This window comes from Magnolia sinica, chromosome 10, assembly GCF_029962835.1.
Source record: "Magnolia sinica isolate HGM2019 chromosome 10, MsV1, whole genome shotgun sequence".
Taxonomy (NCBI): Eukaryota; Viridiplantae; Streptophyta; class Magnoliopsida; order Magnoliales; family Magnoliaceae; genus Magnolia; species Magnolia sinica.
Genome location: NC_080582.1, coordinates 84,736,854 through 84,760,084, shown reverse-complemented (window position 1 = coordinate 84,760,084; position 23,231 = coordinate 84,736,854). Strand labels below are relative to the sequence as shown.

General features: G+C 40.4%; 1 protein-coding gene across 2 annotated transcripts; it reads right to left on the bottom strand.

Moving 5' to 3' along the window:
• Nucleotides 1-308: 308 nt before the first annotated feature.
• Nucleotides 309-20,380, bottom strand: LOC131217248 (prefoldin subunit 1). 2 transcript variants are annotated; one of them, XR_009157238.1, is made up of 6 exons: nucleotides 20,238-20,379; nucleotides 11,422-11,475; nucleotides 7,361-7,466; nucleotides 4,274-4,507; nucleotides 1,705-1,805; nucleotides 309-862 (listed from the first exon to the last, which is right to left on the bottom strand). XR_009157238.1 is itself a non-coding variant. In XM_058212104.1 (6 exons), the coding sequence occupies exons 1-6, from the start codon at nucleotides 20,259-20,261 to the stop codon at nucleotides 1,692-1,694; spliced, it is 390 nt and encodes a 129-aa protein (XP_058068087.1). In that variant the 5' UTR covers nucleotides 20,262-20,380; the 3' UTR covers nucleotides 1,501-1,691. The 2 variants fall into 2 exon arrangements, 1 of the variants encoding a protein (XP_058068087.1); XM_058212104.1 differs by lacking the exon at nucleotides 309-862 and having other exon boundaries at nucleotides 1,501-1,805; nucleotides 4,274-4,358; nucleotides 4,501-4,507; nucleotides 20,238-20,380.
• Nucleotides 20,381-23,231: the final 2,851 nt, after the last annotated feature.

The window sequence follows — 23,231 nt, the reverse complement described above, 5'->3', positions numbered from 1 at the left end:
AAATTTTCAGAACGGCCAGAGAAAGGTCTGGATGAGGATGAGTGAACCTAGAGGCCCAAGTATACAACAGATGCTGCGGCCCATCTCTACTTATTAAGAAATGAAAATGATTTCCAAGTAATCCAACTTCATTTCCAAAAGTAAATACAGCATATGCATTTTCAATTTCTGTCCAGGAATGGTGTTTAAACGAATTTTGATGTAGTAGAAAAAAGACAAAAAGAAAAAGAGAGAGAGTCAAAGATCCCAATTTATCTCCTTTGAAATCCTTCTACAAGGTTTTATAAAATGAAATATATATATATATATAAAATCCAAACAAACAGCAAAATTATTTTCGAATTAAGAGCTGTCCATTTCTACATTTCTATAGGACGTTGATGGTTTTCCATATCACATAGTTATAGCACGCTAAGCTTCTAAGCTTACCACGCTACATGGTTTGCCTGCCAAACATGTCACGTGTAAGACTTCTCAGTCATGCAAAAGGGGGGCCTCCATCATGAAGTTCACTTGGTGTGAAAATCCGGGTGATCTACTCATTCAGGTTGACGCACTGACCCAAATCAGAGGGGTGGCTGACCTGATGAGTAGATTGGCCTGGTCTCCACACCAGGTGTTCATCATGATGCGGCCCCCCGATTGCACGACTCAGTTTTTTCTTACATGTGATCAAGGGCGGAAAATACAGTAGCATGGCAAACTTAGAATGCTATGGTTGTAGGAGATCATTCGTTCATATAACTCAAGCAATCAGTCCTCAGTGCAACGTTTCTTTTGGTTTGTATGTATCTGATGCCTGCAAGATGGTCTGTCCTCGCCACCATACACGTGTCACGTGCCAGCAGAAATGTTATCCGATCTGTCCGAATTTTGAGAGAATTGGGGAAAAAAGAAGAAGAAGGAAACAGAACAACTAATAAGCTATACGTAAATATAACTGTAGCTACTTCCTCCATTTATATGACAATTATATGATTAATTAACACATACATCCCCACTGTTTTTTGTAATTACAGATACCCCCTCCATTAACTCCTCTAGGAGTTGGAGAAATCCGCACCAAATGATGAAAATGCCCACCAACAGGTCCAAAGGCATTGACTAGTGCAGGGCCCTCTGTGGTGTATGAGTGGCATCCAACCCAATCCATTCCACAGGGCGCACCACCATGAAAATTCCACATTGAGAAAGCCAGGCATTGGGTGGGCCACATCATAAAAATCAATGAACAAACACCCAAAACCTCCAAATTCACATGGGTAGAACCACCATGCTTTTTGTGGTGTCCCATTTTCAAGTGGGGTGACCGAGTTGTACAGGTCATATGGCACACACCACGGTGGGCCCCACACACATCTAAACTAACTGGCAGTATGAGATAGGGGTAAAACGGTCATCTGCTCAACTACAGTGTTGCTAATAGACGGCAGTCACTGGTATGGGAGAATCTGTAATGAATCTGTGAAAAAGAGGTAAAGTATCTACAAGAATGCAAAATAGAGGGAGGGCATGTGTAATTGCAATACAACTTAGGGGAGGCAAATGCAATTAACCCACTAAGATAATATACCAAAAGCATGGATGATTTTGTCCTGAATTGTATGGAAAATCTTCCTACTAACATAAGGATTAGGGAAATTCCCAAAATATTAAATAAAGAAAGACAGCAATCCTTTGGAAAGAAAAATTTACACAACAGACATGGACATTATCTGATGGGCGATTCCTGGATCTTGCTGTAGTAACTCTCTAAGATTGTTCTCTACCTCTGTCATTTGCTTCTCCAAATACTCTTTCGATGTCTGCCATGGGAGCACAATCAAAAAATTGGATGGTCAGTCAAGTGGGATGAGAAGAAGATGGTTCGGGCATATGTCCATCTGGTACTCTTAAGCCGCAAGCCTCTAGGCTCAGCTTTAACACAAACCAAAGCGCGTTGGATGCAGGCCAGACCCAGAACAGACCATCTGCAACCCTTAGGGCATGTTTGGGTGCCACTAAAAATGAGTTCATCTCATTTTAGTTAACAACATTTACATAATAGAGATCATATTTCATAAAGATTGTTTGATGTTTTTTTTTTTTTTCCGAAAGATTGTTAGTTGTATTTTGAATCCCTATCAAAAGAAGAAGAATGTTCTCTCAGGTTGTGGTTCATTGCTCCAACAAATATCATGATCTTTCATGATTAATCAGTCTCATGATATTTCATGATTAATCAAAGGGTGGTTTGGTTGCATGATATTTCTTGATTAATCAGTCTAATTTGGTGCAAATTTTCATGATATGTCATGAAATGTGGGGCAACCAAACACACCCTACTTTGGTGCAAAACAGTGTCGAGGTATCGGTATTGTTACATGCATTGGTGAGCAGGGGTACATAAACATGTACCATTATGGCCAATACCCAGAAGAAGGAAAAAAAAATCACCAAGGGAAACATTGGAGATACATGGAGAAAAAAGGTAAAAAATTTCAGAAGAACTTTAAGAGATGTTAAGGGGGCATTTGTATTGTAAGTTACTTAAGATAAGCTACTTATGCCTCAAGTAGCTTATCTTGGTTTCCACTTATTAAGTAGGTAAGTATGTTTGGTAAACAACATACTTATCCGCTTCTCCTTCCTTTCATCTCTCCTAATACCTCTCCTCAGCAACTTGTGAAAAGTAGAAAAGCTAAAAACATTAACTGAAGTGATTTAGTAATTTTAAGTAAAAAAGTTACTAATAACTAATCATAAACCAAACTAAACTGAAATAAGTGACTTATCTTATCTACTGCTGTAAGTAGAAAAGGTAACTTATTTGCTTGTATCCAAACGGGCCCTCAAAGACACATCTACATATTTAAAAATCAAAATATTGCAAAAAACAACCATACATGATAAGTCTCCATTTAATACGGACCTAAAGCATGTGTTGTTGTCTGTTTCAAAAAAAAAAAAAACATGTTGTCATAAAAAAACCAGTGCAATATTAATCAAAATGAGTTCATATTATTCAAATGTCATACAATGCAAGTAATAAAATATTAGCAATACATCCACAACTAGGCAAATTTTCTCACCATGGAACTTCCAGCTCACTTCCACTTTTGAGTGCTAAATCTCTCCGAAATCCGATTTTTGAAAAGCAAACTGAAGAGGACTGGTCGAAACCCACCCTAAACCCAATTCCTCAAAAAAACTCTCAAAAGGAACCCATTTTCCCCACTTTTTTTGGGGGGGTGAGGGCGATTGGGATTTTTCTCGATTTTCCAGGATTTACAGTTTTTTTTCTTTTTCTTCCAGAAGATATCCTTGTTGGTGACAATATCACCAATATCACGGACATTAGGGACTTTTTATAATGGAGTCATGGCAATATAATGCCATATCAATATATCAGCAATACACACGATAATATTGGTGATACTAGAAATTTTCCAGTTTTCCAGTACTATCTGTAAAGCTAGGGTGGTAATACCAATAATATCGCCAATATTTTGAAAATGGTGCAAAATATCATGATATTTCATTATATTCAACGCAGCCAAACACAGCCTTCTACATATTTATGATGAAATAAAAGATATCAGCCTACTCAAACAGGCCAACAATGATTATGCTAGAATAATGCAACCATTGAATGTTTCCAAAATCCAACCTTTCAAACTATAGACTACTTTTCTTGACCATTTAAAATAGGCGATGGATTGTATGGATTATGAACTATTGAGGTTTGCCAAGTCAGCATGTGTGTCCAGCGCAGCTGATCTAAACACCACTACGTGTGGAAGTTCGACATACGAGAGCAAGACCCAAGCCTCCCATCAGAGATGGATCTGAACGTGAAAATGATCTGACCCAAAAATCAAGGTGGTTGGCTTTTCAGGTGGGCCAAAAAGTTAGAAACAAGCAAATAGCCTAGCAAAACTTTGCCAGTTTTTCTCAGTCATTCACTTCTGTGAATGCAAGTGAACGGACAGGGGGACTGGCCTGACTTTTGGGCAAGACATCTTGACAGTGGTACCCACATAATGGATGGCTTGGATCTTGTACTATATGCCACGATGACATGCATGGAGGTGTGTAGATGGGCTACCTTGTACATGCCTGTGGACTTAGCAAAGTTCTAAACTTCTAATCACCATGAATTTTTGGGCTGAAGGCCATCTCAGAGGTGGCTTCTAACTGGTATCCAATCTACAACCAATTGTTTGTAGATTGGATACCATTTACTAACAGTAATCAACCTGCATGGGATCCAAAACCCAAGAAAGAAAGATACCAGCAATGAAGCTATAGCAGCCTCACTATCCTTCAGCTTCTGCTCCTGCTCATTCACAAGGACCGATTTTGGCTCCAAAACAAACCTAGCCATGAAGAAAAGAAATAAATTCTAATCAAATTATGAATAATTGTCCCATTTAAATTGATTTTTTTAAAAAATAAAAATAGATTGAATCTCTTTCAGTGGGGTTGCTCCAATCGCAGAGAGGGAGATCTGGGACTCACGCTTTCCCTGTAAGCAGCGGAAACATTGATATTAGATGTGATTTTAAGATCTTTCCATAAAGCACAGCCACATTAAATAAATTAATGTACTAAGATCATTTAATTAAATCAATTACAATAATCAAACAAGCATTTGTGTTCACGTGTCATGTTCCATAAATAGGAGTTTATCATGTTGGATTTTAGCCATATGCCTGACCAGATCATGTTCCCACTAATACAAATCATTATTAAAAAGAGCAACTACAAAATCCAAACAGTGCCACATAATCCATATATCAGTTCACTGATAGTCGTGAATGTGATTATATTGGTGTCCTGAGGTAAGATATGCAGTGATGTGGTGAAAACATTCTTGTGATTGTGATTAAGTTGTGACCTATGTAACAGAATTTCAGCTTTTCTTTTTTGACATTTATATAAATTGCTTTGTAGGGATGCTTGGACAATGATGCTGATCCAACCCAAGATTCCTTTTCTCATTTGTTCTCATTCATTACATAGTTTATACCTTTCCAAGTTATTTCCATGCTTCCATGAATTTCTTATTGTAGACCTACTGATATGGTTACACAAAGGAAATGCAGATCCCACTGGGGTTGCCAATATTGAGTTTCTTGAGCAACAGTTCATGTTCACGCTCACACTACGAACGCCAAGTGTGAATCACTACCACAATGGAAGGCACAATGGCTTCAATGCGCACCTTATGCATGTAGAACAAGATAAAGGAAAGAGAATAGAATAAAATGCACCATGAAAAAGAAAATACTACGTGGGAGAGAGTGATCAAGAAAAGGAAAGAGGAAAGAATTAAATGTACCCTGAAAAAGAACGTACAACTTTGGGAGAGAGTGATCAAGCAAAGGTTAAGGCATGAGATGAATGTATCAGAAATCAGTTTAGATTTATGCTAGGAAGGTGAACCGTTGAGGTTATTTTCCTACTTGGACAGCTGATGGAGAAATATAGGGAGATTAAGGATCTTCCCATGGTCTGTGTTCACTCAGAGAAAGAATATAATAGGGTTTGTAAAGAGTTAATCTAGTGAGTGTTGGGAAAGAAAAGAGTCCGCAGAGGACAAATGATTAAGGATATGTATGAGGGACGCTGGAAACAAATGTGAGGACCACAAGTGAAGGGCAAGTGAGTTCTGATTACTATAGGCTTACACCAGTGGTCATCATTGAGCCTGTATCTTTTTGCATAGGCTACAGATGAGTTAACAGGGCTGTTGCAAGAAGAGGTCACGAGGTGTGTGTGGTTTGCAGATGACATAATTTTGATTGACGAGACAGGGGAGGGGGTAAAAACAAGCTAGAACTGTGGAGAGAGACTTTAGAATCTAAAGGTTTTAAAATTTGTTGAACTAAAACGGAATGCGTGGAAAGCTTCTTTTTTATTTTTTTTTGAAAGATAAGAATTTTATTGAAAGAGGGCGGCAAAAACCACCCGACAAACTATACAGACCTAGAAAAAAGAAAGAAAGAAAGAAAGAAAATAAAAAACCCACCCAACAACTCTATGGCGCCCAATTGTGAAATAGGATCAGGACTTTAGCGAAGATAGGAACCGAAGAAGCAGAAAGATTTCAAAACATTTGATTATTCCTCTCAGCCCACACCACCCATAGAACAGCCGAAAGGATAGAGCGCCACTTTCTCTTTCCAAGCATCCCACCCCGATCCGAATGCCATGCACAGAATAGTTGATCAAGAAAGGGAGGCATAACCCATGAAATATCCACTAGACGAAGGACGCTCCATCAAATATCAGAGGTGAAGGAACAGTGAATAAGTAAATGGTCTACAGGTTCTTCATCTTTAAGACACAGGGGACACATTCGGCAGAATCATCCCTCACATTTTGAGATTATTGATTGTTAGAATTCTGTTCCTACTTGCGAGAAACCAAAAGCTGCCACCTTTGGAGGAAGACTGTAGGCCCAAACCGCACCAGTGTGGCAGCAGGAGGAATTCCTGTCTGAAGATAGAGAGTTGTAGAGGGATTTGATAGAGAATACTCTTGATTTGGACAGCTTCCAAGCCATGGAATCATCAGACCTGGGATTGGGATGGATCTCCCGCAAAAGGGAGAGAAGCCCAATAGACTACTGAATCTCTTCATCAGAGAAATTTCTTCTGAAAGGAGGGATCCAGATTCCACCTTTACCATTATCAAAGAAACAATCTTTGACGGGAATAAAAGGGTTGGAGCAAATAGAGAACAAAGAAGGAAAAGCCTCAGCCAAAGTAGTTGTGCCACACCATCAATCCAGCCAAAATCTAATTCTATTCCCATCACCAAAAGAGAAAGAAACATTCTCTTGAATGCACGGGGTCAACTTAGCAAGGTTTTGTACATAGAGGACTCTTTCATCCACCATCCAGAAGCAGAGGTACCATATTTGGCAGCAACCACTTGTCTCCAAAGGCTGTTAGATTCGATCCCATCCAAATCCACTTAGCTAGCAGGGCCTTATTCATTAATTCCAAATTTTTATACCCACCCCTGCTTCACTACATGAAATACAAACTTCCTTCCATTGGAGCAAAGGGAACTTGAATGATTCAGCATTCCCTTGCCACAAAATTTTCTCCGCATCCTGTCGATTTTAGAAATAACAGATTTAGAACAAAGAAATAAGGACAGGAAGAAAATTGGCATACAAGAGAGTGAAGCCTTAATCAAGTTAATCCCGCCCCCAGAGACAAGACATTACACTTCCAGGACACCATTTTCCTTTCCATTCTTTCTAAGATGCTATCCCACAAAAAAAGTAGGGGTTCTTTCAAAATAAGTAGCCGTTCTAGTTCAGAATTAGCAAGAAATATATTTTCATTAAATATCGTTTCATTACCAATAGATTTGTATGTATTTGTGTCGTCTGCTAACTGCCGCAATTCCTCTAATGTTAGGAAGGCACGTTTCTTTTCTCCTTCTTTATTGCGCATCTGATTTTGCACCTGAGAAGCAAGCAATGGATTAAGAACGACCAAAAGTGCAAGAAACAAGAAACTGAAACCACATTAAATCTGCTAAGGTCTCATTTCGAAGTACCACCAAATCAGTGCTGACAGGAAACACCAGCCTTGCATTTGGAGTGACATGGAAATTGGAAATTGGAAATTGGATTAACCAGGGATTCCATTTCACTGCTATTTTCTGCCCCAAATCTCAATTGTGATAAGAACAGAACGATTCCCACCTCAACACTATTATACAAGCTGATATTTGGGCACCTTTCTTTCTTCTTCTTCTTCCTTTTTTTTTTTTTTGTCCCAGTTGAGATTTGGGAACTTTTTCTTTCCCGGTTGAGATTTGGCAGAATGCATCTGCCCATTAGGGTTCAACTAAATGTCAATATGGTACACCATCTAAGGAATTTGTGAGTCAAAAGATCTTATGGATCAACTGCAGGTCAAATAGTAGGACCAAGAGCCTGAAACAAGAATGGATAGAAGGTTCCTACAACTAAGATTTCAACAAAATACTGCCTTCAAACATAATAATGCTCATAGAATGTGCGCCTTGCCATGGCCCACAAGAATGCCTGATCTTATCATGAACCATACTTGAAGCTAGGACCCACAACACATGACCACCCAAGCAACCAGATTTTAGGAAGCTATAAGAAGCCAAGGTATCTCCAATTTGTTTCCATGTACCTAGGTATTAGGTAACAGTATCAGCCAGCGTATTGGCAAGTTTGCTGACTAACGATATGGCCCCAAATTTGTTATTCTTTGTGGGTTTTGGACATGTATCCGATGCTGTGAAGGGCCCCACACACACACAGTATCAGCCAGCGTATTGGCAAGTTTGCTGACTAACGATATGGCCCCAAATTTGTTATTCTTTGTGGGTTTTGGACATGTATCCGATGCTGTGAAGGGCCCCACACACACACGCACACACGCACGCATGCACGCACACGTTGAGATGAAAAAAGAAGTGGAAAAGCATAGAAAAATTGAAAATAAAAACTTTCATAATGGGCCCTCTATGGCCATGTCAGCCCCGTAACAGTAACGATACGGAGTTTATCAGCCCGTATAAAAAAAAATTTCCATAATGGATTGATTCACCCTACTTTTCATAACAGCCGACACAGCCATAATGTAACCCTTCTTTGATACCATCCATGTTACAAAAGGCCTATATGGCATGGGTACTAGTACTACATGGATACATCTTCTAGACATAAAATTGAAGTCCCGGAAATGGGTATGATACCTATGTTGGAGTGTTTGGGAAAATAAGAGGTTATCTAAATTTTAGAATGGAAGAAATTTTGGGCAAAACTTTAGTAGCTGCTGAATCTGAACAAGAAATGATTCCATTAGACATGATAAAATGGACAAGGGACATCTAGTTCAGTGCCTGTCTGAGTGCAGAACAGGATGAGAATGAAGCCTGCTCATTTTACAAAAGTGGAGCTGTTTGGGGCCATCTTTCATAACGCAAATGATTGGGTGTTCAAAACACTCCAATCCATGGAATGCGCCACAAAAGCAAAATGATATGACCAGCCATGATAAAGAAGACTCTCCATTTGCTACTCTGACTCCTAATGAAAATGGACCAAGAGGACAGTATTTCGAAACCATTCATAAGCTCTACTTCTACAAAATCAACAACACCTAAATGGGAGACAGCCTGCATTTCAACATTGGTCTCAGGTTATCAAAAAAATCACCTAAAGCATCACAAAGCACTGAGATGCTAGTCTCTGTCATGACATAAGCGATATACATCAGTGTCCTGGATGCATGACTTCAGGCTTGGAGATGAGCTTAGATGACACATAGCTCATTTGAAGGTTTTCAAAAATATAAGGCAGCTATCTCTCCACCACTTTACAAGCATAAAACCAATTTTGGGTGTCAGCAGAGATAGTGGGAGGGGGCTACAAGTCTTAAGCAGAGAACTTCATGATTAGAGTTTATAAGATAGCAGTAGATTTTAGGAAGCTATAAGAAGCCATACTTGAAGCTAGGACCCACAACACATGACCACCCAAGCAACCAGATTTTAGGAAGCTATAAGAAGCCAAGGTATCTCCAATTTGTTTCCATGTACCTAGGTATTAGGTAACAGTATCAGCCAGCGTATTGGCAAGTTTGCTGACTAACGATATGGCCCCAAATTTGTTATTCTTTGTGGGTTTTGGACATGTATCCGATGCTGTGAAGGGCCCCACACACACACAGTATCAGCCAGCGTATTGGCAAGTTTGCTGACTAACGATATGGCCCCAAATTTGTTATTCTTTGTGGGTTTTGGACATGTATCCGATGCTGTGAAGGGCCCCACACACACACGCACACACGCACGCATGCACGCACACGTTGAGATGAAAAAAGAAGTGGAAAAGCATAGAAAAATTGAAAATAAAAACTTTCATAATGGGCCCTCTATGGCCATGTCAGCCCCGTAACAGTAACGATACGGAGTTTATCAGCCCGTATAAAAAAAAATTTCCATAATGGATTGATTCACCCTACTTTTCATAACAGCCGACACAGCCATAATGTAACCCTTCTTTGATACCATCCATGTTACAAAAGGCCTATATGGCATGGGTACTAGTACTACATGGATACATCTTCTAGACATAAAATTGAAGTCCCGGAAATGGGTATGATACCTATGTTGGAGTGTTTGGGAAAATAAGAGGTTATCTAAATTTTAGAATGGAAGAAATTTTGGGCAAAACTTTAGTAGCTGCTGAATCTGAACAAGAAATGATTCCATTAGACATGATAAAATGGACAAGGGACATCTAGTTCAGTGCCTGTCTGAGTGCAGAACAGGATGAGAATGAAGCCTGCTCATTTTACAAAAGTGGAGCTGTTTGGGGCCATCTTTCATAACGCAAATGATTGGGTGTTCAAAACACTCCAATCCATGGAATGCGCCACAAAAGCAAAATGATATGACCAGCCATGATAAAGAAGACTCTCCATTTGCTACTCTGACTCCTAATGAAAATGGACCAAGAGGACAGTATTTCGAAACCATTCATAAGCTCTACTTCTACAAAATCAACAACACCTAAATGGGAGACAGCCTGCATTTCAACATTGGTCTCAGGTTATCAAAAAAATCACCTAAAGCATCACAAAGCACTGAGATGCTAGTCTCTGTCATGACATAAGCGATATACATCAGTGTCCTGGATGCATGACTTCAGGCTTGGAGATGAGCTTAGATGACACATAGCTCATTTGAAGGTTTTCAAAAATATAAGGCAGCTATCTCTCCGCCACTTTACAAGCATAAAACCAATTTTGGGTGTCAGCAGAGATAGTGGGAGGGGGCTACAAGTCTTAAGCAGAGAACTTCACGATTAGAGTTTATAAGATAGCAGTACATCCTCAACAGACCAGAGCTTGAGAAGGAATGTTGGAACTGTCCTAACTTTAAATCCTCATTATGCTTAAAATGGTCCTACCTAATGGGCAAAGTAGATACAAAATAGGATGGAAGGGATTATCCAAAACCATATAGAACATATAATCAATTTCTTCAAAGAAAAAGATTGCAATTCATATAAGAAGGGGTGTGTTTGGATGCACTAACAGACTCAATCACAATTGTTAGTCCGTGGAAATAACTATGTTGTTGTTTCATTCTTTACAATTCAGACAGTGCATCAAGGCTTCAAATTGCAGTCACATTACTTCCAAGTTCCAAGTTGGACCTGTGAAGAACATAATTGCAATTTGAAGGCTACTTCCTCATTACAAAAATTTGGAAACATCATTAATTTCTTTCATTTCCTCCCAATTGAACTTAGTGTTGTTCGATATACATTTCATTTATCAATCCTCAACACAGCCTAAGGTTCAGAACATATTTCAAACAACAGAACCACCACAAAATACCCTCATATTGTGTAATCAACCAGGCCCAAACCTGCTTCAATTTTCCTGTGGTCTCTATCATGCGGCCCTGTAGCTCTAGAAATGCCTGCATTTTTAGACAAACGCTGTAAGCAGCAGGAAACTCTAAAAAGGCCAATCTGATGAAGAAAATAGAGTGCAGCAATCATATTAAGTTTTAAAAGTTTTTATGGAGTATACATATAAAGACTTTTCAAGCTGCTGAAACATATTACATAGTCAAGAAATTGGATGAGAAAAATGCAAGAACGGAAAGAAAGAGACATTCTATAGCAACAAACTTGTAAATGATCCCAACCAATCTCCATCTGGGACACTAGAGACTGGTACATACTTGGTGCAGGAGTATCAACCTGATAATCTATTGATATAGGTACTTGTAGGATATGGTTTGGGGTGCATTTCGATGTACCTGCAATAGCAATTGGAAAGGATCTTCATCGGAATTGACAGTTGTCAGTTCCATTGAGCATTACGGGTGCCATAAAAAACTCGAACCACATTATGTGGAATATGGTTTTCATCACAAAATCAATATCGATTGCACAAAGTCCTACCTGATATGAAATAGTTATTTATTCCGTAGAAAAGGATCCACCTGCACTGCTTATCTGGATGACATCCAAACATACCCTTGACCACATCCTTATAACGGAGAACTCAAATCAAGCACAAGATCAATCTTAGCCTGATTATTAGGCTGAACATCTGTTATAATGGAGGACTCCTCAAATCATGCATAAGATCAATCTTATCTTGATTATTAGGCTGCACATCTACGTGTAACAGCTAGAAATTTTTTGTAACAGTTAGGCTTATTTTTAGCTTTCCTTCCTAGAATAGATTCTATATATTTCCATTCAAACAATTGTGAAATATATATTCTTCCAAGACAGCAATAAAAAATTCAGTGTCAATATTTTCAAACTTCATCATGGTATCAAACGAGCCTTCCTCCCACGAGAAGTCGATCCCAAACACTGAAAATACCTATACCCCGATCACAACCCCACCATCTCCAACAGATATCCCTCTTATTGCTCTCAATATTACTGCCCGGATAAACGAAAAACTCACACCCTCAACCTTCCCTCAATGGCGTGCCCAGTTCGAAGCCCTCCTCATTGGGTATAATCTACTTGATTATGTTATTGGTGATAAACCCTGTCCCAATCCCAATGATCCCTCTATTTCCATCCTTCAAAGAACCCATTAGATAAGACAAGATAAGCTTATCCTCAGTGCTATTTTGGCTTCAACGACCACCACCATAACACCATTCATTTCCATTGCCAAAACCTCCCAAGAAGCATGGCAAAAATTACACACCATGTATGCGAGCAAATCCCGCACTCGTGCAATGCAGCTTAAAGAGGAACTCACCTTGATAAAGAAGGGCAATCAGACGGTTCAAGAATACCTGCACACCGTCAAATCTCTTGCAGATGAAATTTCCCTCATTGATCATCCTATCTCTGAAGATGATCTCACGCTCTACATCCTAAATGGACTAGGAACTAACTTCCGCGAAATCGCAGCCCCCATTCGCGCACGGGAACGCCCACTCACATTCGAGGAATTACATGACCTTCTCGTAGGTCACGATGCCTACCTGCGACGTCTTGAAGCCACATCTCAGCAGTTGGTCGCCTTTGCCAATTACTCCAATCGACAACCTGGTGCCACCTCTTCCTCTGGCAGTCACAACTCTAAGGGCTTCTCAAAACAAAACGGGTTTGGCCGTAACAATGGATTTCAACAACAAAACTCTCCTTCCGCCCAGTATCGAAACAATGGTGGCCCACGAGACAATAGGAAAAACAAGCCCACTGGACAGTGCCGTTACACCCCAAAATGCCAACTTTGTGATCAATTGGGTCACATTGCAAAATATTGTCCCCGTGTGCAGTTCTCTGCAGCAACGGCAAACTGTGCCTCAACATCACCAGCCCATGACACAAAATGGCTTATTGACTCGGTAGCATCCCACAATATCATTGGTGATTTGGCTAATTTATCAGTTCATTCTGAATATGATGGCACTGACGAGGTTGTAATCGGTGATGGTTCGGGTTTGCATGTCTCACACATTGGTTCATTGGTTCTTCACTCTCCCACCTGCACCTTTCATTTAAATGAAACCCTTTGTGTTCCTCATATACGAAAAAATCTTATATCCGTCCATCATTTTACATCTGAAAACCATGTTTTTATTGAATTTCATCCTTCTTTTTTACTTGTTAAGGATCAGACCACAGGGGCGGTTCTACGCAAAGGTGCATGTGAAAATGGAGTTTACACCCTACCAGAGTCAATGGTGAAACCTTCTCCAAAAATGGTTGCAAACATGCATGAATGGACATCCGTTGATGGGTGGCACAAACGTCTTGGACACCCGTCTCATAAAATTGTTCATCAACTTGTCAACTCCTTTTCTCTTCCAATAATAAAAGAAAAGGTTTCTCAACTATGTACTTCTTGTTCAGTCAATAAAGCACACAAACAACCATTTCGGCCCACTAGTCTTCAAAGTCATGCACCACTTAGACTTAATTTACACTGATGTTTGGGGCCCCTCCAATTCTGTTGGCATTGACAGATCCCGCTATTATTTGATTTTGGTTGATCATTTCACAAAATATATTTGGTTCTATCCTATGAAAACAAAATCTGGTGTTAGCACAATATTTCCTCAATTTAAACATCTCGTTGAAACCAGATTTCAATAAAAAATCAAAAGCGTTTATTCGGATAATGGTGGTGAATTTGTGGCCTTCAAAAAATATTTTTCTATCCATGGAATAAGCCATTACACCACTGCCCCCCATACACCACAGCAAAATGGTGTTTCCGAGCGTCGTCACCGTCACTTAGTGGAAACAAGCCTCACACTATTACATGATGCTTCACTATCCTTGATATATTGGCCCCATGCTTTTTCCACTGCTGCATACCTTATAAATCGTCAACGGAGAACTCCTCAAATCAAGCACAAGATCAATCTTAGCCTGATTATTAGGCTGAACATCTGTTATAAACGGAGGACTCCTCAAATCATGCATAAGATCAATCTTATCCTGATTATTAGGCTGCACATCTGCGTGTAACAGCTAGAAATTTTCTGTAACAGAATTTTTAGCTTTCCTTCTTAGAATAGATTCTATATATTTCCATTCAAACAATTGTCAAAATATATATTCTTCCAAGACATCATTAAAAAATTCAGTGTCAATATTTTCAAACTTCATCATAGTATCTAACGAGCCTTCCTCCTGCGAGAACTCGATCCCAAACATTGAAAATATTGACACTGAATTTTTTATTGCTGTCTTGGAAGAATATATATTTCACAATTGTTTGAATGGAAATATATAGAATCTATTCTAGGAAGGAAAGCTAAAAATTCTGTTACAGAAAATTTCTAGCTGTTACACGTAGATGTGCAGCCTAATAATCAGGATAAGATTGATCTTATACATGATTTGAGGAGTCCTCCGTTTATAACAGATGTTCAGCCTAATAATCAGGCTAAGATTAATCTTGTGCTTGATTTGAGGAGTTCTCTGTTGGCGATTTATAAGGTATGCAGCAGTGGAAAAAGCATGGGGCCAATATATCAGGGATAGTGAAGCATCATGTAACAGTGTGAGGCCTGTTTCCACTGAGTGGCAGTGACGACGCTCGGAAACACCATTTGTTGTCGTGTATGGGAGGCAGTGGTGTAATGGCTTATTCCATGGATAGAAAAATATTTTTTCAAGGCCACAAATTCACTACCATTATCCGAATAAATGCTTTTGATTTTTTATTGAAATCTGGTTTCAACGAGATGTTTAAATTGAGGAAATATTGTGCTAACACCAGATTTTGTTTCCATAGGATAGAACCAAATATATTTTGTGAAATGATCAACCAAAATCAAATAATAGCGGGATCCGTCAATGCCAACAGAATTGGAGGGGCCCCAAACATCAGTATAAATTAAGTCAAGTGGTGCATGACTTTGAAGACTAGTGGGCCGAAATGGTTGTTTGTGTGCTTTATTGACTGAACAAGAAGTACATAGTTGAGAAACTTTTTCTTTTATTATTGGAAGAGAAAAAGAGTTGACAAGTTGATGAACAATTTTATGAGACGGGTGTCCAAGACGTTTGTGCCACCCATCAACGGATGTCCGTTCATGCACGTTTGCAACCATTTTTGGAGAAGATTTCACCATTGACTCCGGTAGGGTGTAAACTCCATTTTCACATGCACCTTTGAGTAGAACCGCCTTCGTGGTCTGATCCTTAACAAGAAAAAAAGAAGGATGAAATTCAATAAAAACATGGTTTTGAGATGTAAAATGATGGACGGAAATAAGATTTTTTCGTATATGAGGAACACAAAGGGTGTCATTTAAATGAAAGGTGCGGGTGGGTGAGTGAAGAACCAATGAACCAATGTGTGAGACATGCAAACCTGAACCATCACCGATTACAACCTCTTCAGTACCATCATATTCAGAATGAACTGATAAATTAGCCAAATCACCAGTGATATTGTGGGATGCTGCCAAGTCAATAAGCCATTTTGTGTCATGGGCTGGTGATGTTGAGGCACAGTTTGCCGTTGCTGCAGAGAACTGCACACGGGGACAGTATTTTGCAATGTGACCCAATTGATCACAAAGGTTGCATTTTGGGGTGTAACAGCGCTGTCCAGTGGGCTTGTTTTTCCTATTGTCTCGTGGGCCACCATTGTTTCAATACTGGGCGGAAGGAGAGTTTTGTTGTTGAGATCTATTGTTATGGCCAAACCCATTTTGTTTTGAGAAGCCCTTAGAGTTGTAACCACCAGAGGAAGAGGTGGCACCAGGTCGTCGATTGGAGTAATTGGCAGAGGCGACCAACTGCTGAGATGTGGCTTCAAGACGTCGCAAGTAGGCATCGTGACCTACAAGAATGTCATGTAATTCCTCGAATGTGAGTGGGCGTTCCCACGCGCAAATGGGGGCTGCGATTTCGCGGAAGTCAATTCCCAGTCCATTTAGGATGTAGAGCGTGAGATCATCTTCAAAGAGAGGATGATCAATAAGGAAAATTTCATCTGCAGGAGATTTGACGGTGTGCAGGTATTCTTGAACCGTCTGATTGCCCTTCTTTATCAAGGTGAGTTCCTCTTTAAGCTGCATTGCACGAGTGAGGGATTTGCACGCATACAACGCAGAGTCTTCGTCGTCCTAGGCAGCTGCTCCACTCATCAACGCCTCGTCTCCACCACAACCTCCACCAGTGACTTCGGCAGGGGATAATACTTCTGCATCACCTCTAGGTATCGCCTATGTTTCCTCTTCTTCTACTTCTGCATCAAATTCACATGTGCTTCCTTTCCCCCATGACACTACTTTGCACATTGATTCAACATATGTTCCCTGCGACTTACCTGCACCACAAATTACCCACACCCGCTCCATGACCACTCGGTCGATGAACAACATCTATAAACCCAAACAATTGCATTCAACAACCAAACATCTCATTCCAAATACCATTGAACCAAGTTGTGTGGGCCAAGCACTCCGTGAAACACACTGGAGAACAGCAATGTCAGAAGAACTCACTGCGCTCATGCGCCATGGTACATGGGAACTGGTTCCCCCACCAAATAACTGTAAACCAGTGGGTTGCAAATGGGTCTTCCGTGTAAAACGCAAAGCTGATGGGTCTATTGATCGCTTTAAAGCAAGGCCTGTCGCTAAAGGGTATCATCAATGTCCTAGATTTGACTACAAGGAAACATTTAGCCTTGTTGTGAAGCCCACTACATTTCGCACTGTTTTGATAGTTGTTGTTATGCAAGGATGGCTTTTAAGACAACTTGATGTCAACAATGCATTTCTGCATGGAGAGTTGACTGAAACTGTATATATGGTCCAGCCCCCGCGATTCAAAGATGCCTCGAAACCTAACCATGTTTGCAGGTTAAATAAGGCCATCTATGGCCTCGAACAGGCTCCTCGAGCCTGGTACTAGGCGCTAAGATTGGCAATCATGAATCTTGGTTTTCAAAATTCGAAAGCTAACTCCTCTTTGTTTATATATCGCCACAATTCTGTTTTGTGCTATTTATTGGTATATGTGGATGATCTAGTTATCACTGGCAATGACACGCAATTTGTGTCTCAGATCATTGACCAACTTGGAGTTCGATTCTCTTTAAAGGACATGGGCCACCTTCACTTTTTCTTGGGTATGGAAGTCATTTCTACTACATCTAGTCTCTTCCTCTCACAACACAAATATATTCGGGACCTCCTCTCTAAAACCAACATGATAGGTGCTAAGGAAGTTTCTACTCCGCTGTCCACAAGCACAACTCTAAAGTTGGTTGATGGTACAACATCTTTTGATAGTACCGAGTTTCGAAGTGTCATTGGCGGTCTTCAATATTTGTCTCTCACCCGTCCGGACATTTGTTTCTCACAGTTTATGCACAGCCCCACAGTAACTCATTGGGCAGCTGCAAAGAGACTCCTCCGCTACTTGAAGCAAACAATCTTTCATGGCATCCACATCAAAAAAATTTCCAGTTTTCCTCTCACAACATACTCTGATGCTGATTGGGCGGGCAATTTTGATGATCGTGCATCCACATCCGCATACGTATGCTTTCTTGGATCAAAGCCCATATCTTGGAGTTCAAAAAAACAACAAGCTGTAGCAAGATCATCGACCGAAACTGAATATAGATCCCTTGCAAATGCAGCTTCAGAAACTGTGTGGCTGCTATCACTATTCACAAAACTCGGGTTACCAATGAAAGATTCACCGAAACTGTTATGCGATAATTTGGGTGCAACTCACCTCAGTTTTAATCCAATGCAGCATTCTCAGATGAAGCATATTCAGATTGATCTACATTTTATTCGTGATTTGGTTCAACGTGGCATTCTCAATGTTCATCACGTCAACACTCAAGATCAGCTCGCGGATTTACTAACAAAACCATTGTCACAACACCACACAGATTCTCTCAAAAACAAGATTGGCTTAGGCGATGGCAGCTCCATCTTGCGGGGGCATATAACGGAGAACTCCTCAAATCAAGCACAAGATCAATCTTAGCCTGATTATTAGGCTGAACATCTGTTAGAATGGCGGACTCCTCAAATCATGCATAAGATCAATCTTATCCTGATTATTAGGCTGCACATCTGCGTGTAACAGCTAGAAATTTTCTATAATAGTTAGGCTTATTTTTAGCTTTCCTTCGTAGAATAGATTCTATATATTTCCATTCAAACAATTGTGAAATATATATTCTTCCAAGACAGTAATAAAAAATTCAGTGTCAATATTTTCAAACTTCATCAATCCTTTCATAATTGTATAAGCTCATAATAGTTTCCTCATGGAATCATTTGTCAGATGAGATACCCATACACGTATGTGTCACGGGTTTCAGGAAATGTGGAGTCATTCCGTAGCCTCTCATATCTTGGACTGTACACATATTGTATCTGACTGTCCGGGCATCATAGATCGAGGAATTATATGATCCTTAGTTTGAGGTTTTTAAGTTTATAAGCATGGAATCCTTCAGTGAACATGACCACCGTTGAGCCCCACCACTGATCATGGTGTGCCGTAACGGCTGTTACAGGGTGTAAAGGCTGTTCCGTAAAGGTAGTAGTGGCAACCATTGCATGTTACGGGGTCATAACGGCCATAACGGCCGTTAGGGAAAAAATTACCCACAACCGCCATTACGGCCCCCCGTTACACCCCATAAAGGCCGTTACGGGGCAAGTACAAGTTTTTCAAGTTTTTTTTTTTTCCAATTAAAAAAGAGACTGTAACAGCTGTTATGGCCCATTTCATAAAGGTAATAGTGGTGGCCATTACGGCCACCATTAGCGTTACAGAATACCTTGCCATTGATAGACCATGAAGAAAAGTACACTACATAGGCCAACACTAACCACTCAATTTGTAAAACTGAAATAGATGGCCAAGAAGAATACAAAATGGTCCACATTCAACTGAAAGAAGGCCCACGATCGTCCAGCCTCGGAGATTCTTGCAGTATAGCCCATCCATGGTGGGTCTCATAATATAAACAGTATGGATCACTGGACCAGGCCACACTGACATAAAAACAGATAATTAAAGTATATTGGCTTAAAAAATCGTTCAACCTGCATGAGTCACCATACAGAAACATGGACGAAAAAAAAAAACTAGTCAGGAGAGTCTAACTCCGAAACCCCTATTTAGAATGATGGTGCCCACCACTCTCCAAGGGAAGGGCACACAAACCCCGACATGCGTTTTCAAATTTTCAACTCTGGCGAGTGTCCTGTTCTCCAGGGATCTGATCAACTGCCTCTGGAGGCACAGCACTCACAAGCCTCCACCTCTATATCATCTATGATGATAAGAACCAGAAATCTGCCGGGGCCCATCATCGACCGGCCACAGATAAATAATCACTTCAATTGGACTATCCTAGCAATTTAATGAATACAACACCAACTTATGTCTAGCGTCCAATTAGTATGCTATGAATCAAACGAACAGAACCGTCCAAATTGCGTGAATTTCGGATCATGGCCCATCCAATACATGACCTATCAAATGAACGGACAAGATCTAATCCATGGATGATAAATGTGAAGCAATGCATGAAAACCCTACGGGGCACTGGAGCCAATCCCCATTCTGAAACGCATGCCGGGATTCCCGCCCAGTCATTGGATAGTATCAGATTACCGTACAGTCACTTGCGGATTCAAACATCCAGACCTAGAAATAGAGAGAGAGAGAGAGAGAGAGAGAGAGAGTGTACCGTTTTGTTCGCTTCATCAGCCATTTGAGAGAATGGATGAAATTGTTTTTTCTGCTGGTAGTGGTGCCGCTGGTGCTGCTGCTTGGGGACAGTAACCCTTATATAGGGGGCGTGTAGCGGGAGGAAGCGGATTGTGCAGTGAGTTACTTGGGCCCACCGTGAATGTATGTGGTTGATCCACGCCGTCCATCCAGCTCATCTTAGGGGTTGAGCTGAAAATTGAAGCATCTCCAAAGCTCAAGTGGACCACACTATAGGAAACCATGGGAATAATGATTTCCACCGTTGAACCTTCCCAGGGCCCACAGTGATGTTTATTTGCCATCATGAATCAAGGGAAATTACAAATACCAGGTTGATCCAACACTTTGTCGCTCCCAAGAAATTTTCAACTTAAGACTTTCAATGCACACTCTTTCTTATGGCGTCGTTCACTTGAGCTTCATTTTGGAATCAAGCCCTAAAATGATCTAATAAAATTGATAGACGGAGCGGATGAAATACGTAAATCACGGTGGGATTCTATAACACCCCGGATTTTCGAGAGTGGAGTATTGAATTTTTTGGAGTCGAGCAATACTCGACTCCCAAGTTCCTGAGTGTCACTTATATTTTAAGAGTTAATAATTTTGGATATAAATCAAATGAAATGAGCAATAAAATGATCAAATGGATCTTAAATCACAAACCACAACTAAGCTATTGAAATAAAACACGGCTAAGTAAGTGCATATCCAACAAAGAAATATCGTACGGGACGCACGAGGCGACGCCTGACAAAATATACAAAATGTAAAGTCCAAAAATGGTCCGAAACTATCCCCTTGCCCCAACAGCCCATCTCTAATCTTGTGCGGTCTATGGGGATCCGTCCAAAAGCTGAAAGTAGAAAAGCTCCTCTTTCTCATATATGCTCACCCCGTCGCTTCGCGACACTTGCATCTAAAGAATGATCTGGTTAGTGTTTTAAAACACCGTCCCAAAGTGGGAGTGAGTGATCAACTCAGTGGGTGCCCTTAGTAATGAGTTATATAAAATATCAATTCTAAATGCAAGATTAATGAAAAGCATACAAACATCAATACCTAACTACTCTTATTAATGCATGTGCATGTATTATGTAATGATGCATGCCCTCACCAACAACATTCTCTCAAGCGACTCCATCTTACGATCACAAATGATAAACACTCCCTCAATGCGACATCAGCTGCCGAGTCGTCAACCTAACTAATGAAATGCGTGAATATTCATGTTAGACGAGTATTTAATTAAGTCCATTCATCCAGAAATTGGAGAATCTAGAACACCTCCATTTTATCAACCTAGATCACTTAGCCCAGGGCGGCCGTAGCAGCTCTGAGCCTGCAATATTTAATTTAAATTTAGGTATCATCCATTTGTCTCATAAATCAATAATTCCAAAGGTGGGGCATGATATCTAAAAGTTTGAGGATCAACTCGGTATGGGTCGTCACCAAAACACCGAGTATGATCACTCAGTTTCAAGGTGTGGGCTTACCACATAACTAAATCACCATAAGAAAAAGGGCTCATCACCCAATTTCGTTCATGCCTAGGTCGTTCGAACGGTGCTTTGACACGGAACCATCTGCCAGGTAATTTAATGGGGGCCATTCGAACAAGGACCTATCACCCCCCGTACTCGCTGGTCACTACGGGGAGGTTCGTCACCCCAGTGTAGGCTGACAACACGGACACAGTATCCCATTCCACCATGCCCAGCTCATAAGACTTGGTTGCTCACTGGTCACTACAAGGAGGCTAGTCACCTCAGCGTAGGCCAACAGCTCGGACATGGTGTCCCATTCCACCATGTCTGGCTCATGAGTCTTGGGGATCGTATTATTAATGGTTAATGGTGGCCTCTCAAAGGTATGAGGTGCTTCAGATTCAGGCAGGTGTGACCATACATGGTTGGCCAACTGATGGACTAATTCGGCTTACTCGGGTGAAGTACAACACAACTGACACTGGGTGCAAGCATTCCGCATAGTCCAACTATTGTCGATTGTCCGTCTTCAGCCTGGATCGGTTGGATTGGCTCAAGGCAGCAGATCCAATGAGACTATCCTTGCGAATCTTTCTGATTTTACTGGCCAACCCAATTAACTAAATAGTTTCGGTCATTCGATAACACTAATAAATCTACTATGCATCTATAGGAACAGATATATGCAACAAATTAGGAAATTCTAATCTATTGGGCATTTTAACGAACATGCAGGACATATTACAACTAACATAACAATTCATGTGAGGTAAAAAAATATTGAATGCATAGGAAGGTGAGTAATAAGAAGCATGCGTTTAATCATGGCATAGCTTGCAAGGTACTAAAAAGGGAATGCAAACTACTCCTAATGGCAGTAACTAGACATGCATGCATACAGGGTTAGATTTTTTAATAATAAAGAAAGGATCACATGTTACTCTTATTTGCAGGAAATTCAATCATACATGCAACAAACAACAAACACTTGAGTAAAATATGATGCATGCAGCACAATTTCCAAGTTCAATCAAATTTAGGGATGATCTAACTTCAATCATTCATGAAAAGAAGGAAAATTAAGGGAGGAAGGCAATGTTCAATTCAACCTAGTCTATTTGATTTGGAATTGAGCATTGATTTCCACATGCATGTTTAGGCAAATTACAAGAAGAATTCATTAACGAAATTCCTACAAATCACACATGCACAACAATTTCAGCAATCACAATCATTAACTTCATCATAGGATTGATAATTGGCCACATAAAGATCATGATCTGTACCTATTGTTGACCGGAAGTCATTACGGTTGCTCTAACGGCGCCGGGTTTGCAAATTCGATGTGTCTAGGCCTTGCGCCAAGGAAACGCATGTTAAGACGCATGCATGCAACCCTAACGTAAGAGAAATGGAGGAGAAGTCATGATTGTTACCTTAGATTAGCCACACCTCGTCTTTATGGCGATAGGATCGTAGTT

Coding starts and splice junctions, on each gene's coding strand:
- LOC131217248 (XM_058212104.1), bottom strand. CDS start 20,261: ATGGCTGATGAAGCGAACAAAACG. Junction 11,476..20,237: donor CTGATGAAGCGAACAAAACG/GTACACTCTCTC, acceptor CTAAAAATGCAG/GCATTTCTAGAGCTACAGGG. Junction 1,806..4,273: donor CTGCTATAGCTTCATTGCTG/GTATCTTTCTTT, acceptor CTCCCATGGCAG/ACATCGAAAGAGTATTTGGA.